The sequence below is a fragment of the Equus quagga genome, chromosome 13 (assembly GCF_021613505.1).
Source record: "Equus quagga isolate Etosha38 chromosome 13, UCLA_HA_Equagga_1.0, whole genome shotgun sequence".
NCBI lineage: Eukaryota > Metazoa > Chordata > Mammalia > Perissodactyla > Equidae > Equus > Equus quagga.
In genome coordinates, this window is record NC_060279.1 from 87,553,564 (window position 1) to 87,566,610 (window position 13,047).

General features: G+C 50.8%; 1 protein-coding gene and 1 long non-coding RNA gene across 3 annotated transcripts in view; one reads left to right on the forward strand and one right to left on the reverse strand.

The window, feature by feature from the left end:
- The window catches only part of LOC124250713 (sialic acid-binding Ig-like lectin 14), a 29,748-nt gene that overhangs the window by 13,468 nt on the left and 3,233 nt on the right, over nt 1–13,047 (forward strand). The window contains exons 1-4 of one of the 2 annotated variants that reach the window (XM_046682852.1): nt 9,999–10,070; nt 10,138–10,521; nt 10,757–11,035; nt 11,255–11,302. In XM_046682852.1, coding sequence (XP_046538808.1) covers nt 10,037–10,070; nt 10,138–10,521; nt 10,757–11,035; nt 11,255–11,302 — 745 coding nt within the window. In that variant the 5' untranslated portion in view covers nt 9,999–10,036. Of the gene's footprint in view, nt 1–9,998; nt 10,071–10,137; nt 10,522–10,756; nt 11,036–11,254; nt 11,303–13,047 lie in introns of those variants that run through there. The other variant, XM_046682851.1, reaches the window with a different exon arrangement.
- Nucleotides 5,431–9,804, reverse strand: LOC124250715 (uncharacterized). The gene is made up of 3 exons (XR_006891599.1): nt 9,715–9,804; nt 5,888–5,932; nt 5,431–5,820 (listed from the first exon to the last, which is right to left on the reverse strand). It is a non-coding gene; the product is annotated as an uncharacterized LOC124250715 (long non-coding RNA).

Sequence of the window (13,047 nt, forward strand, 5' to 3'; positions counted from 1 at the left end):
ACAGAGACACATACACACACAGCTCAGACAAGCAAAGACCACAGACATACATATATACACACATACAGACACACAAACAGACAATTCAAATATACATACAGACACACACCTCAGACATGCACACAAAAACCACAAACACAGACACACACAGATATTCACAAAGACCAAAGAAACACACACACACATCACAGACACACACACAGAAACCAAATGCAGACACATACACAGAACAAAGAAACACACACACGCACCCCATAGATAAACAGACTACAGACACAAACACACAGACACATATACACAGACACACATGCCACAGACACACTCACACAACAGAAACACAAAATGAAGCACCAGCCATTGGCTCACTGGGAAGACTGGGGCCCTGGTTCTCAGACCAACTAGATTCAGTGTCCCAGCAGGAGATGAAGGTCAGGAATGCCCTGTGACTCTGGGCCACTTTCTACCATTTGGGCGACCTTTTCACTGTCTTGACCCACCCGCCCTGTCCACTGCCATCACCATCCACCTGCCGTTGCTGCCCATGCTCCAGCTGACCCTGTGACCTCCCTGTCCTGGCTACCGGACCATGCCTGGAGCAGCATGTGTCCACACTCAGACTGACCACTGGGGAATGGACAGGAAGGTGCGATTGTCATTCGGTCTTCATGAGACATGAAGCCGGGACAGGTGAGAAGGGAAGTGGACTCACCTGAGAGGAGTGGGGAGCAAAGAAGCACAAGGCAAAGAAGAGTGGGCTCTGGGGTGACAGCAGTGTGGGAGGCCCAGATACTAAGTGGCTTCTGTCCCTGGGGCTCCCCCTTGGTCCTGCTGTGAGGATCCCACAGGGGTGCGAGCGGAGTTCATGGAACACACAGGGAGTCCTCAAAGGTGTCTGGAAAGCCCTTCCCCTGCTCCTGGGCTTGTCTCAGCCCCAATGGAACATCCCTTTGGATACTCCAGCTCCTGCCTTGTGACCCCCTCAGAATCCTTACCCATCCACTCTGCCATTTATAACTGGGAGTTCACCTTCTGGCTGCACAGAGTAATCGGGTTTCCTACAAGCCCCTGCCTGTGCTTCCACGATCACACACTGTCCCAACAGGAGCTGGAATGGCCTGGGGTTTCTCTGCCTCCTCAGAGGTTAGAGACATTCTCAGGGACAGAGACAAAGGCTGTCTCATTGTCCCCCTTGACTTCACTCCCCTGAAAGGAGTAGATGCTCCAGATGTGGTTGTCGTGCTCATTCATTCATTAATCACCACTTCCCTCACACGGAGGTAGAGGGACACTTCCCCATTTTTCTCACCTCGAAGCTCCCCCTCTGGCTCCTCGTGAGTCCCACACCTGGCGGGACTATCCCTGTGGGGCATCTAGAAGCTGTGATTGGATGGGCAGTGCCTGCTTTCCTCATGTGTACAGCACTGTGGGAGGCAGAAGCCACGGACAAGGAGCCCAAAGCTCTGGGTTGGGTCCTCTTTTTTGTTGTGCAACCCTTATCAGGACCCCATGTGGAAAGTAGAAATCATAATTCTCCAAGTACCACACCAGCTCCACTAGCATATGGGTATCAAGTTCCTCTTCTGCAGTCAGTCACCTTTCTCACCACAGCCTGGGCTTCCTGCTGGGGCTTCCTCTTGGTCCTGTGACATCAAAGCCCTGTGAATTGTCCCCAAAGATGTTGATGCTGCTGCTGCTGCTCCCTCTGCTGTGGGCAGGTGAGTGAGTTGAGGGGAGAGGAAGTAGGTGGGGCAGGGGGCTCGAGCTGACTTCCATTTCCCCACAGGGTCCCAGGCTCAGGATGGGAGATTCCAGCTGCAAGTGCAGGGGTCTGTGACGGTGCAGGAGGGCTTGTGTGTCCATGTGCCCTGCACTATCTTCCATCCCCAAGCCTATGACAGTAACACTGACCCAGTTTATGGCTACTATTTGGAGAAGGGGCAAGTCCAGACCAGGAAGCTCCTGTGGCCACAGACAACCCAGATCGTGAAGTGCAGGAGGAGACTCAGGGCTAATTCCACCTTCTTGGAGACCCCCAGATCTATGACTGCTCCCTGGACATCAGAGACGCCAGGAGGAGGGACTCTGGACATACTTCTTTAGGGTGGAGAGAGGGTCTTTTCTGAGATATAGTTACAGAGAGAACCAGCTCTCTGTGCATGTGACAGGTAAGGAATGAGGTGAAGGAGAGGATACATGGATGGGTTCTGAGGGGTCCCAGGGCAGCACTGGGAGGGGACCCCCTGCTCTTCATCCTGGGAGGGACCCAGAAGGACACAGCAGGACAGGATGTGGAGGCTGGCTGGGGAGGAGATGGTTGGCCTGAGGTAGAGGTTGCTCTTAGGGTCACGCTTGGGGTCATCACCTCCAGGGCCTGGTTCTATCTCTCTCCTCCTCAGCCTTGACACAGTCACCTGATGTCCACATTCAGGGGACCCTAGAATTTAGCGACACCAAGAACATTACCTGTACTGTGCCATGGGCCTGTAACAGGAGGACACTCTTCACTTTCTCATGGATGGAGGTCTCCCTCACCTCCCTGGGCCCCAAGACTCCCCACACCTCAGTGCTCACTGTCACCCCAGAGCCCCAGGACCACGGCACCAACCTCACCTGTTGAGTGACCTTACCCAGAGTTGGGATGAGCACAGAGAGGAACATTCAGCTCAATGTGTCCTGTGAGTGCCAGGCCGGGACAGCCAGGTCGCTGAGGGCAGTGGGTGTGGGGGAGGGACAGGGGGACTCAAGGCCTGGGGTAGTGGGTGCTGGGTCCTGCAAGCTGGCTCTGGGGAGGAAGGAAAGAGGACACCCAAGTCCACCTCCTCTTACTTCTAAAGTTCTGGGGGAGCAGGGCCAACATCCACCTTCCTGCCACTGAAAAGGGGACAATTATTTCTGTCTGTCCAGATGCTCCCCAGAACTTGACCATCATCCTGTTCCAGAGAGAAGGCACAAGTAGGGTGTAATCTCTCCTCTTTGGGGCTGTGGTGGAAGCAGGGTCTGTCTCCTCCTTTCAGAGCAGAGCTGGGTTTCAGAGCACAGATGGGAGAAATGCTCAGGTCAGGTGTGGGGGCAGCAGAGGTGGGAAACCCCCACTTGCTCATCAACTTGCAAACTGGTCTCACCACACCAATAACCCTGCTCTCAGGGGGTTTGCATGGCCTCTTCCACGTCCAATGGATGTGCTGTCCCCGTGCCAGGGACACATCCTTGCCCCAAAGCCAGGCCCCATTCTCCATAGGATCTGGACCCTGCCTCTTCCTCCAGCCTCCCTGGATCTTGTCAATGCTAGTGTTTAAAATAGTAAGCATGAAGTGTGCCTTAGTCTGCTCAGGCTGCCATTACAAAATACCCTGGACTGTGTGGTTTATACAACAGGAATTTATTTCCCCCAGTTCTGGAAGTTGGAAGTCCAAGACTAGGGTGCCTGCCATTTGGTTCCTGGTAAGGACACTCTTCCTGCCTTGTAGACGACCACCTTCTGGCCGTGTCCTCACAGGGCTGAGAGACAGTTCCCTGGTGTCTCTTCTTATAAGGTCACCAATGTCATCATGGGAGCCCCACTCTCATGACCTCATCTGACCCCGATCACCTCCCAAAGGTCCATGCAGATACCTCCAAATTCCATCACACTGGGGGTTAGTGTTTTGACATAAGGATGAGGTGGAAATGCAGTTCAGTCCCTAGCAAAACTAAGCAAGAAGAAATCAGTATTCAGAACCCTGTGTACCTCCCTCTTGGTTATCGTCCCAAATATGACCTGTGCATATACATTTAAAATCACACATATGTACATATCATACTATACATGCTGCTCTGCATCTTTACTATTATTTTTAATAAGCTTTTCATGTGCAGTAATTTTAGATTTACATAGCACAGGGAATTTCCTTAATCCTTCACCCAGCTTCTCTCGTTGTTAAAATCTCCCATCACCTTGGCACATTTGTCACAACTAAAGAAGTGACATTGGTTCTATTCTGTGAACTAAACTTGCTTTTTTCTCACACTCAGTCTGTCTTGGAGATCCTTCTGTATCAAGTTCGTAGGAAACCTTCTCCATTCTTACTAATGACTCCATGGTTTTCCAATTGGAAGTTCATTATACTGTAAATTACTTAATTGGTCCCCCGTTGGTGGAAAACTATGGTGTTTCCCGTCTTCTGCTCAGACAAATGATACTGCCCTGAATAACTTGTACAAACAGTCCCCACGTGTGCAGGTGTCTGTCAGATAATTTTTTGGAGAAGAAAGTCCTGGATCAAAGGGTGTGTGTGTAATTTCTACAGATGGTGTCAAATCCTACTGCACGGAGGTGCTTCTGTTTGCACGCCCACCTGCAATATGCCCCCTGCCCTGCTGAGCATGTCCTACCTCGCTGACATCCTAAGTAGATTCACTGTCATTTTAAGTTGCAGTTTTATTTTGTGCATTATGTTTAAGAACGATTTGTACTTCTTTGTTGTCTTTTTCTTAGTTATTTGAAGAAGCTCTGTTCATGTGAAGGCCATCAGCTGTGTTTTAGTTGAAATGATTGATTTCCAGTCTATTGATGGCATTTTCACTTAGCAAGTGGTGATTTTGCCAGGCAAAAACATACATTTTTCTTCTGAGTGGCTTTTAGTGGTGTAATGGTGTTGGCTCTGAGTGTTTGGCAAGAACTAATCGTGTCCATCTTTTCTCAAGTCTGGGTTCAGTGGCCTCAAACTGGGTGCTTGAAATTGGCCAAAGTGGGAGTATTTACACCAAGGAAATTGGTAAATGTCACAGGTCAGGACTCCCCCCCACCCCAACCCTAAGTAAGCTGGCAGTTAAACATTTACGAGTAAACCACTGGTTGCATTTGTCAATATTTTCCTTCCTGCCTCTGACTTTGCCCCCTTTCTAATCTGGTTTTTTAAATCTCCTGTAATTTCTTCTGCTGGCCTCATATACACACACTTCCCAACACACTCATTCTCTTAAACCTCACAGCACAAGTTATTTTCCCATGAGCATACAGAGTCATTACACACCTCGGCTGCAGTTGCAACGTTTTTTTATTGAGATCATATTGGCTTGTAACATTGTGTAAATTTAACGTGGGCATTAGTATTTATCAGTTTCTGTGTAGACCTCACCATGTTCACCACCAGCAGTCTAGTTTGTATCCATTGTTATACATATGTGCCCCTTTACCCCTTTTTCCCTCCACCAACTCCTTTCCCCTCTGCTAACCACTGATCTGTTCTCCTGTCCATGTGCTTGTTTATCTTCCATATATGAGTGAAATCATACAGTGTTTGTCTTTCTGTGTCTGGCTTATTTCACTTAACATAATACCCTCAAGGTCCACCCACGTTGTCACAAATGGCAAGATTTTGTCTTTGGTGCTCTGTGTTAGGTGCATATATATTCATAAGTGTTATTTCCTCTCGGCAGAATGTCCCTTTTATCATTATATACCGCCCCTCTTTGTCTCTCATTCTCTTTTTCACCTTGAAGTCTGCTTTCTCTGATGCAAATATGGCAACACCTGCTGTCTTTGGCTTGCCATCTGCTTGGGGTATCATGTTCCATCCCTTCACTCCGAGCCTGTGTTTGTCTTTAGAGCTGAGATGTGTTTCCTGCAGGCAGCATATTGTTAGCTGTTGTTTTTTTAACCCATCGGTCTACTCTGTGTCTTTTGATTGGAGAATTCGATCCATTTACACTTAGAGTGATTATTGATCTGTCAGGGCTCAATACTGCAGGCGCTCTCAATACTCGCCTCCCCAAGACCCTCCTGCGCCGTCACTGACTCCCGTAGTTGCAGCTGGAATATTCCACTCTGAGCCCCAGAACCTGCAGGGAATCGATGGTCAGACAGAGTCCCCACCCCACCGGTCCCCTCTGCCCTTGGCTCACTCACCTGCCCACAGCAGGGGCAGCAGCAGCATCTCTGAGATGGATGGTTCTGTGTGTGAAAAGAGAAATGGAAAGTGAGTGGGAGGGGATGTTTTGGGGACAGTGAGGAGCAACGCCAGCTGCAGAGCTCATCAAGCGGCTCAGGGTGGCCACCTCCTCCCCAAAAGAGGAGGAGGAAGAGGAGAGGTGTTGGAGGAGTTCAGGCTCAGACTTCCTTGGACCTGGAGCTGAAGGTTGAAGAACCAGCTGACGCAGAGCCTCAGGGGCTGCAGCTGGAGCTACAGGGGACTCCCCGTCTGCTCACACCAACGTCTTTGGCTCTGGTCCTGCTCTCTGGACGTATAAACTTAGTTTCAAGACAACCTTGCTCACCTTCCACCCTCTGTGCACCTGTGCCATCCTCCAGGCACTTCCTCACTCCCTCCTCGGTCTCCCACAGCCCCGTCCTCCCCACAGGTCAGCCCTCACCACACCGGGCTGTGACTGTGTCTCTTGTTCCCACTCCTGACCCCAGCTGGTGCTCCTCCAGGGTCGGTCTCACCTCAGCCCAGCCCCCTGGGACACTCCACTCAACAGAAGGGAGACAGGCACCCAGGGTGCCAGAGCAGCAACAGGCTCAGCCAACAAGGGGACCAGCCCCAGCAGAGGCCCGTGGAGTCTGTCCTGTGCTGGGGAGAGGAGAGGAGAGGAAGTGTGGCCGGGATGAAGTAAGAGCCTGCAGAGTCCAGAGCTGGTGCACGGAGGAGCAGCAGAGCTTCCTCCAGTTGCCAAACCTTTCCCTTCCCTTTTCTCCTCCCATCCTCAGAGAGTTCCATCCTGCAGACTGACCACTGGCCACTGCGTGGACTGTGTCCCCTGTGGGCCAGACCAGGCTGCCTGGAGCACTTCACTTGCATGAACAGACTGAATCTTCTTGGTGACCCCCTGCATTAATCCGCTCAGGTTGCCGTAACAGAACACCACTGACTGGGTGACTGAAACAACAGACATTCGTTCTCGCGCAGTTCTGGAGGCTGCAGGGCCGAGAGCAAGGACTCGGCAGGTCCGCTTTCTCCTGAGGCCTCTCTCCTCGGCTTCGGGTGACGCCTTCTCCTCCCTGTGTCTCTACACTGTCTTCCCTCTCTGCGTGTCTGTGTCCTAACCTCCTCTTCTAACAAGGACACCAGTCCTGCTGGATTATGGCCCAGAGTAACGATCTCATTTAACTTAATTACCTCTCCCCCATCTCCAAAGACAGGCAAGTGCCGAGGTCCTGGGGATTAGGGCCTCACATATGAAGTTTGAGGGTGACGCAGTTCAGGACATAACACCCCGTGTGCATTGGCACCTCACTATGCACAGTGCTTAAGCCCCTTCCCAAAGCAGCACAGCGGGCACGAGGGAGCCACACTCAAGCCCGGGGCCATCTGGATGCAGAGCCCCCACCCCGACCCCCTCGTTGGAGGCCTCAGATGAGTAAGCCGCAGGGCAGTGCTGACCACCAGGAGCTTCTTGCTGAGGGTGGAACTCAGAATGGCCACTGAGGAATGGGCAGGGCCAGACATGTCTGCAGAAAACATCGAGCTTTTTTCTCGTATTGGATTCTCCCACAGACGAGAGCTGAGAATTGTGATCCCTCCATGTGACAGATGAGGAAACTGAGGCTTGGAGGGGAGAAGGGCCATAACCCCTGATTCCAAAGCTGAGGCTTCCTCCCAGCGCCACGCTGTGCTGTCATCTTGCTCCAAATGCCCGGCTCTCAGGTCTGACTTGTGCATTCAACACCAGGTGTGCCTGAAGCAGGGGGCTGTGAGCAGGTCAGGAAGCCCCAGGACCATGTGTAGGGGTTATATCCTGCGACACCCCCAGAATCCTGGCCCCGTCCACTCTGTCATTTATACCTGGGAGCTCACCTTCTGGCTGCACAGAGCAATCGGGCGTCCTACAAGCCCCTGCCTGCACTTCCACCATCACACACTGTCCCAACAGGAGCTGGAAGGGCCTGGGGTTGCTCTGCCTCCTCAGGTGTTAGAGACATTCTCAAGGACAGAGAGAAAGTCTGTCACATTGTCCCATTGACTCCAAGATGTGGTTGTCGTGCTCAATCATTCATTAATCATCGCTTCCTTTACCTGGGGGTGGGGGGAGCCTTTCCATCTTTCACTCATTGAGTTTCACCCACTGGCCCCTCCTGAGTCCCACACCTGGTGGAACTGACCCTCCGGGGCATCTAGAACCTGTGATTGGCCAGGCAGTCCCTGCTTTCCCGGTGTGGACAGCAGAGGGGAGGGACAGGCTGGTGAAAGTCTCAAATGTCTATCAATAGGAGAATAAATGAAAGATTACAGAATATCCACATAATAAAATGCTACTTAGTAATCAGACATTGTGAGCTACAGAAACATGCAACTTCATCCATTTCAAAAATCCCATGCTGAGTGAGAGAATCTAGAGACAAATGAGTGCATTTCTAGGAAATTCTCAAATAGACAAAATTAATTCATCCAGACAGAGAGTATGTCAGTGGTTGCCTGGGGTGGAGGTGGATGTGGAGGTGATGAGCTGCGATAGTTGTGGGTTATCCTTTCGGGGTGGTGGAGACGTTCTGTCTCCTGATTGTGGAGTCATAACTGGGTTGTATACATTTGTCAAAATCCATAAACATGTCATTTTCAAGTCGGTACATTTTGTATTATGTAAATTATAAAGTTTGTTAAAGAAAAACAATGAGAAGTCACAGAACCTTCCAGTCCATGAGCATGATGTAAGTTCCTTGACTGTGAAAGCAATTGTATCGGGGTTTCCACTTTCTGCCACATTCTTACTCTTTTTAACAACCTAAAACTGGTATTATTTTACTTAGTGGAGACTCAATTCCACATAGATCAAATGATGGTGCAAAATCTCTCTCTGAGAGGAAAGTCGAAGGAACAGTTCTCTAGACCCAACTGTATTTAAAAGATAATACGAATGTATGGCGGCAAATGCGATTATGTCGCAGATGTCAAGGATTTGCCAGACCCGCAAGACACAGAGTGAGACGCAAAACCACGTGACCTGTACCCAAAATTTTACTTGTGGCTGTAGGTTCCACTCGTGTTTGCTGGAAATATTACACCCTGTGAGACACTTGCAACTGTGAGAAGAAGTTGGTTTTCACGACCGGACATGCTCATCTCTACGGCAAGGATCTAAGAAAATTCTCTCCAGTCCACACAACACTGAACAGCAGCATTCAGGGAAAAGAAGTTCCTGTGCACTGGCTCCTAGGACATGTGCTCTCCCTGAAGTTTTCCATGAAGATGCTACATGGTTATAATTTTCAAGATGCCGTTGCAATTTCAAGAATCCACATACAGTAAGCAAAAACAAAAAAATTTTCCATACTCCTATTGTTAGAAAATAACCAACATCCTACCAGGACACACAGCAGACTCCCCAGTGGCTGCGGCTCTAAAGCCCAACAGGACTGAGTGTTTGGGGAGGAAGTGACTCCACTGGGTGGGAGCATCTCGCAGGCATGGACCAGGTTGGTCATCTCCCTTCTTTCCTCCAACCTCCGCAACAGAGGGATGCTCACTAAGTGTTTGGGGAATGAATGAATGAATGAATGAATGAATGGCTGCCACCTTCACCTCACTTAGCGCTTCCTTTTTTTCCTCTGCCCCAGATGCTCACACAGACCCTAAAGAATCCTACACCCAGGCAGGACTCACATCCAGGCTCTAGATGAGTCTAGACTCTCCTGGGTGAGGCAGGAGCTGACCAGCTCCCTGGTGTAGACAACGATACTCAGAAAAGCACCTTTTCTGGGCGATGGCCAAAAAAGACAGGAGGCTTTTGGAGACTCACCTTGTCCCATTCCTCAGCTGTCCTCAGAGGTCAGTCCAGTCTCAGGTACTGAGGAAAAGCCCCAAAATGGGGGCACAACATGGGGTCTGCTCCTTCTTTTGCTCCTCTCTGGGGGGAATCTCAGGCTGTCTGGGCCATGGGGTGCCCGCCGGCTCTGTGCAGACGGGGGATGACTTTCCGCCTACAGTTCCTGTTTTGTAAACGTCTGAGGTCACCTGCTCCCCCCAGCTTCCCGTAGTTCTCCCCGCAGGCTCTCCTCCCACTCACCTTCCGCTTCTCTTTCCAGACTCAGGAAGGACGTCTGGAACCCTCTGTCTGAGAGATGCTGCCGCTGCTGCTTCCCCTGCTGTGGGCAGGTGAGTGGGCTAAGGGGAGAGGGGACGGGCAGGGCGGGGGCTGTGGCTGATCCTCATTTCCCTTCAGGGTCCCTGGGTCACTATGACAGATCCCTGTTGGAAGTGCCGGAGTCTGTGACAGTGCAGGAGGGCCTGTGCGTCACTGTGCCCTGCAGCTTCTCCCGTCTTCGGAGGTACTGGATTCACGGTACCCCAACACACGGCTCATGGTTCCGAAAAGGGGCAAATCCACACCAGGATGCTGCTGTGGCCACAAACGACCCAGATCGTAAAGTGCAGGAGGAGACCCAGGGCCGATTCCACCTCCTCGGGAGTCCACAGTGGTACACCTGCTCCCTAGACATCACAGACGCACAGAAAAAGGACGAGGGAATGTACTTCTTTAGAGCAGACAGAGTATTTCATAGACCATATGATTACAGAGAAAATCAGCTCTCTGTGCATGTGACAGGTAGGTAGGCAATGTGGTCAAGGAGAGGACACATGAATGGGTCTGAGGGCCCCCAGGGCAGGGCCAGGAGGGGAGTTTCTGCTCCTCATCCAGGGAGGGACCCAGGGGGACCCAGGTGGACAGGATACTGAGTCTGGCTGTGGACGACACAGTTGGCCTGAGGCAGAGGTTGCTTTTTGGGTCACACTTGGGGTCCCCACCTCCTGGGCCTGGTCTCTGTCTCTCTCCTCCTCAGATCTGGCAGAGACACCTGACATCCACACCCAGGGGACCCTAGAATCTGGCCAACCCAACAACATTACTTGTACTGCACCATGGGCCTGCGAGAGGGGGACGCCCCCCACCTTCTCTTGGATTGGAGTCGCCCTCACCTCCCTGGGCCCCAAGACTCCCAACACATCTGTGCTCACCCTTACTCTGGGGCCCCAGGACCATGGCAGCAACCTCACCTGTCGAGTGACCTTACCCGGAGCTGGTGTGAGCGCAGAGAGAACCATCCAGCTCAACGTGTCCTGTGAGTGTCAGGCCAGGATGGCCGGGTTCCTGAGGGCAGTGGGTGTGGGGGAGAGGGAGGCAGGGCCCAGGATAGTGGGTGCTGGGTCCTGCAACCTGGCTCTGGGGAGGAAGGAAAGAGGGCGCGTGACTCCACCCGCTCTTATTTCTAAAGTTCTTGGGGAAAAGGGCCAACACCCACCTTCCTACCACTGAAAAGGGAACAATTACGTCTGTCCAGACGCGCCACAGAACCTGACCATCAGCGTGTTCCGGAAAGAAGGCACAGGTAGGGTGTAACCTCCCCTCTCTGGGGCTGTGGTGGAAGCGGGGTCTGTCTCCTCCCTTCAGAGCAAGGCTGGGGTTCAGAGCTCAGATGGGAGAAAGGCTCAGGACAAGTTTGGGGACAGTAGAGATGAGAAGCCCCCATTCGATCGTCAGCTTACAAACTGGTCTACTCCCACCACTGGCCCTGCTCTCAGGGGGTTTGCATGGCCTCTTCCATGTCCAACGGATGTGCTGTCCCCATGCCAGGGACACATTCTCATCCCAAATCTAGCCCTCATTCTCCTTAGGATCTGGACCCTCCCTCCTCCTCCAGCCTCCTGGGATCATTTTAATGCTAGTGTTCAAAATAGGAAGCATAAAATGTGCCTCAGTCTGCTCGGGCCGCCATAACCAAATACTCCAGGCTGGGCGGCTTAAACAACAGGAATTTATTTCTCACAGTTCTGGAGGCTGGAAGTCCAAGATCAAGGTGTCAGCCATTAGGTTCCTGGTGAGGGCTCTCTTCCTGCCTTGTAGATGGCCGCCTTCTGGCTGTGTCCTCACAGGGCTGAGAGAGCCAGCTCCCTGGTGTCTCTTCTTATAGGGGCACCAATGTCATCATGATAGCCCATGACCTCATCTGACCCCAATCACCTCCCAAGGACCCATCCAGATACCTCCAAATTCCATCACACTTGGGGTTTGGGCTTCGACCTACAAATTATGGGGGGATACATTTCAGTCCCTAGCCAAATTTAGTAAGAATAAAACAGTATTCAGAACACTGTATACTTCCCTCTTGGTTATCTTCCCAGATATAAGCTATGCGTGTACATTTGAACACACGCACACACATGTACACATCATGCTGTACACACTGCACTGCATCTTTATTATTACTTTTAATAAACTTTTCATGTGGAGTAATTTTAGATTTATGTGGTCCAGAGAGTGTCCATAATCCCTCACTCAGGTTCCCTCATCATTAGAATCTCACATCACCTTGGCACATTTGCACTAAGGAAGTGACATTGGGATTTCTGTGAACTAAATTCATCTTTTCCTCAAACTTTAGTCTATCTTGGAGATCCTTCTGTATCAGAACAGAGGAAACCGTCTTCATTCTTATTGGTGACTCCATGGTTTTCCAATTGGAAGAATATTATACTACCAAGTACTTAATTGGTTCCCCATTCGTGGAAAACTATGGTGTTTCTAGTCTTCTGCACAGACAAATATTGCTGCTATGAATAACTTGTACAAATATTCCTCGTGTGTGTGTGTGAGTGTCTGTCAGATAATTTTCTAGAGAAGAAAGTCCTGGATCAAAGGATGTGTGTGTAATTTCTGCAGATGTTGCCAATCCCACTGCATGGAGGTGCTTCTGCTTCTCCTCCCGCCTGCAATGTGCCCCCTTCCCGCTGAGCATGTCCGTCCTCACTGATCCTAAGTGGACTAACGGTCATGTTAAGTTGCAGTGTCATTTTGTGACTAGGTTGAATATCTTCCATTATGTTTAAGAATTGTTTGTATTTCTTTGTGGACTTTTTCTTAATGGTTTGAAGAGGCTCTTTTCATATTACAGACATCAGCTCTGTGTTAGTGGAAAGGATTGATTTCCAGTCTATTGATGGCCTTTTGACTTAGCATATGGAGATTTTTCCAGGCAGAAACATGCATTTTTCTTCTGAGTTGCACTTATTGGTGTACTCGCTGCTGGTTCTGACTGGTTGGCAACAGCCAACTGTATCCATCTTTGCCCAACTC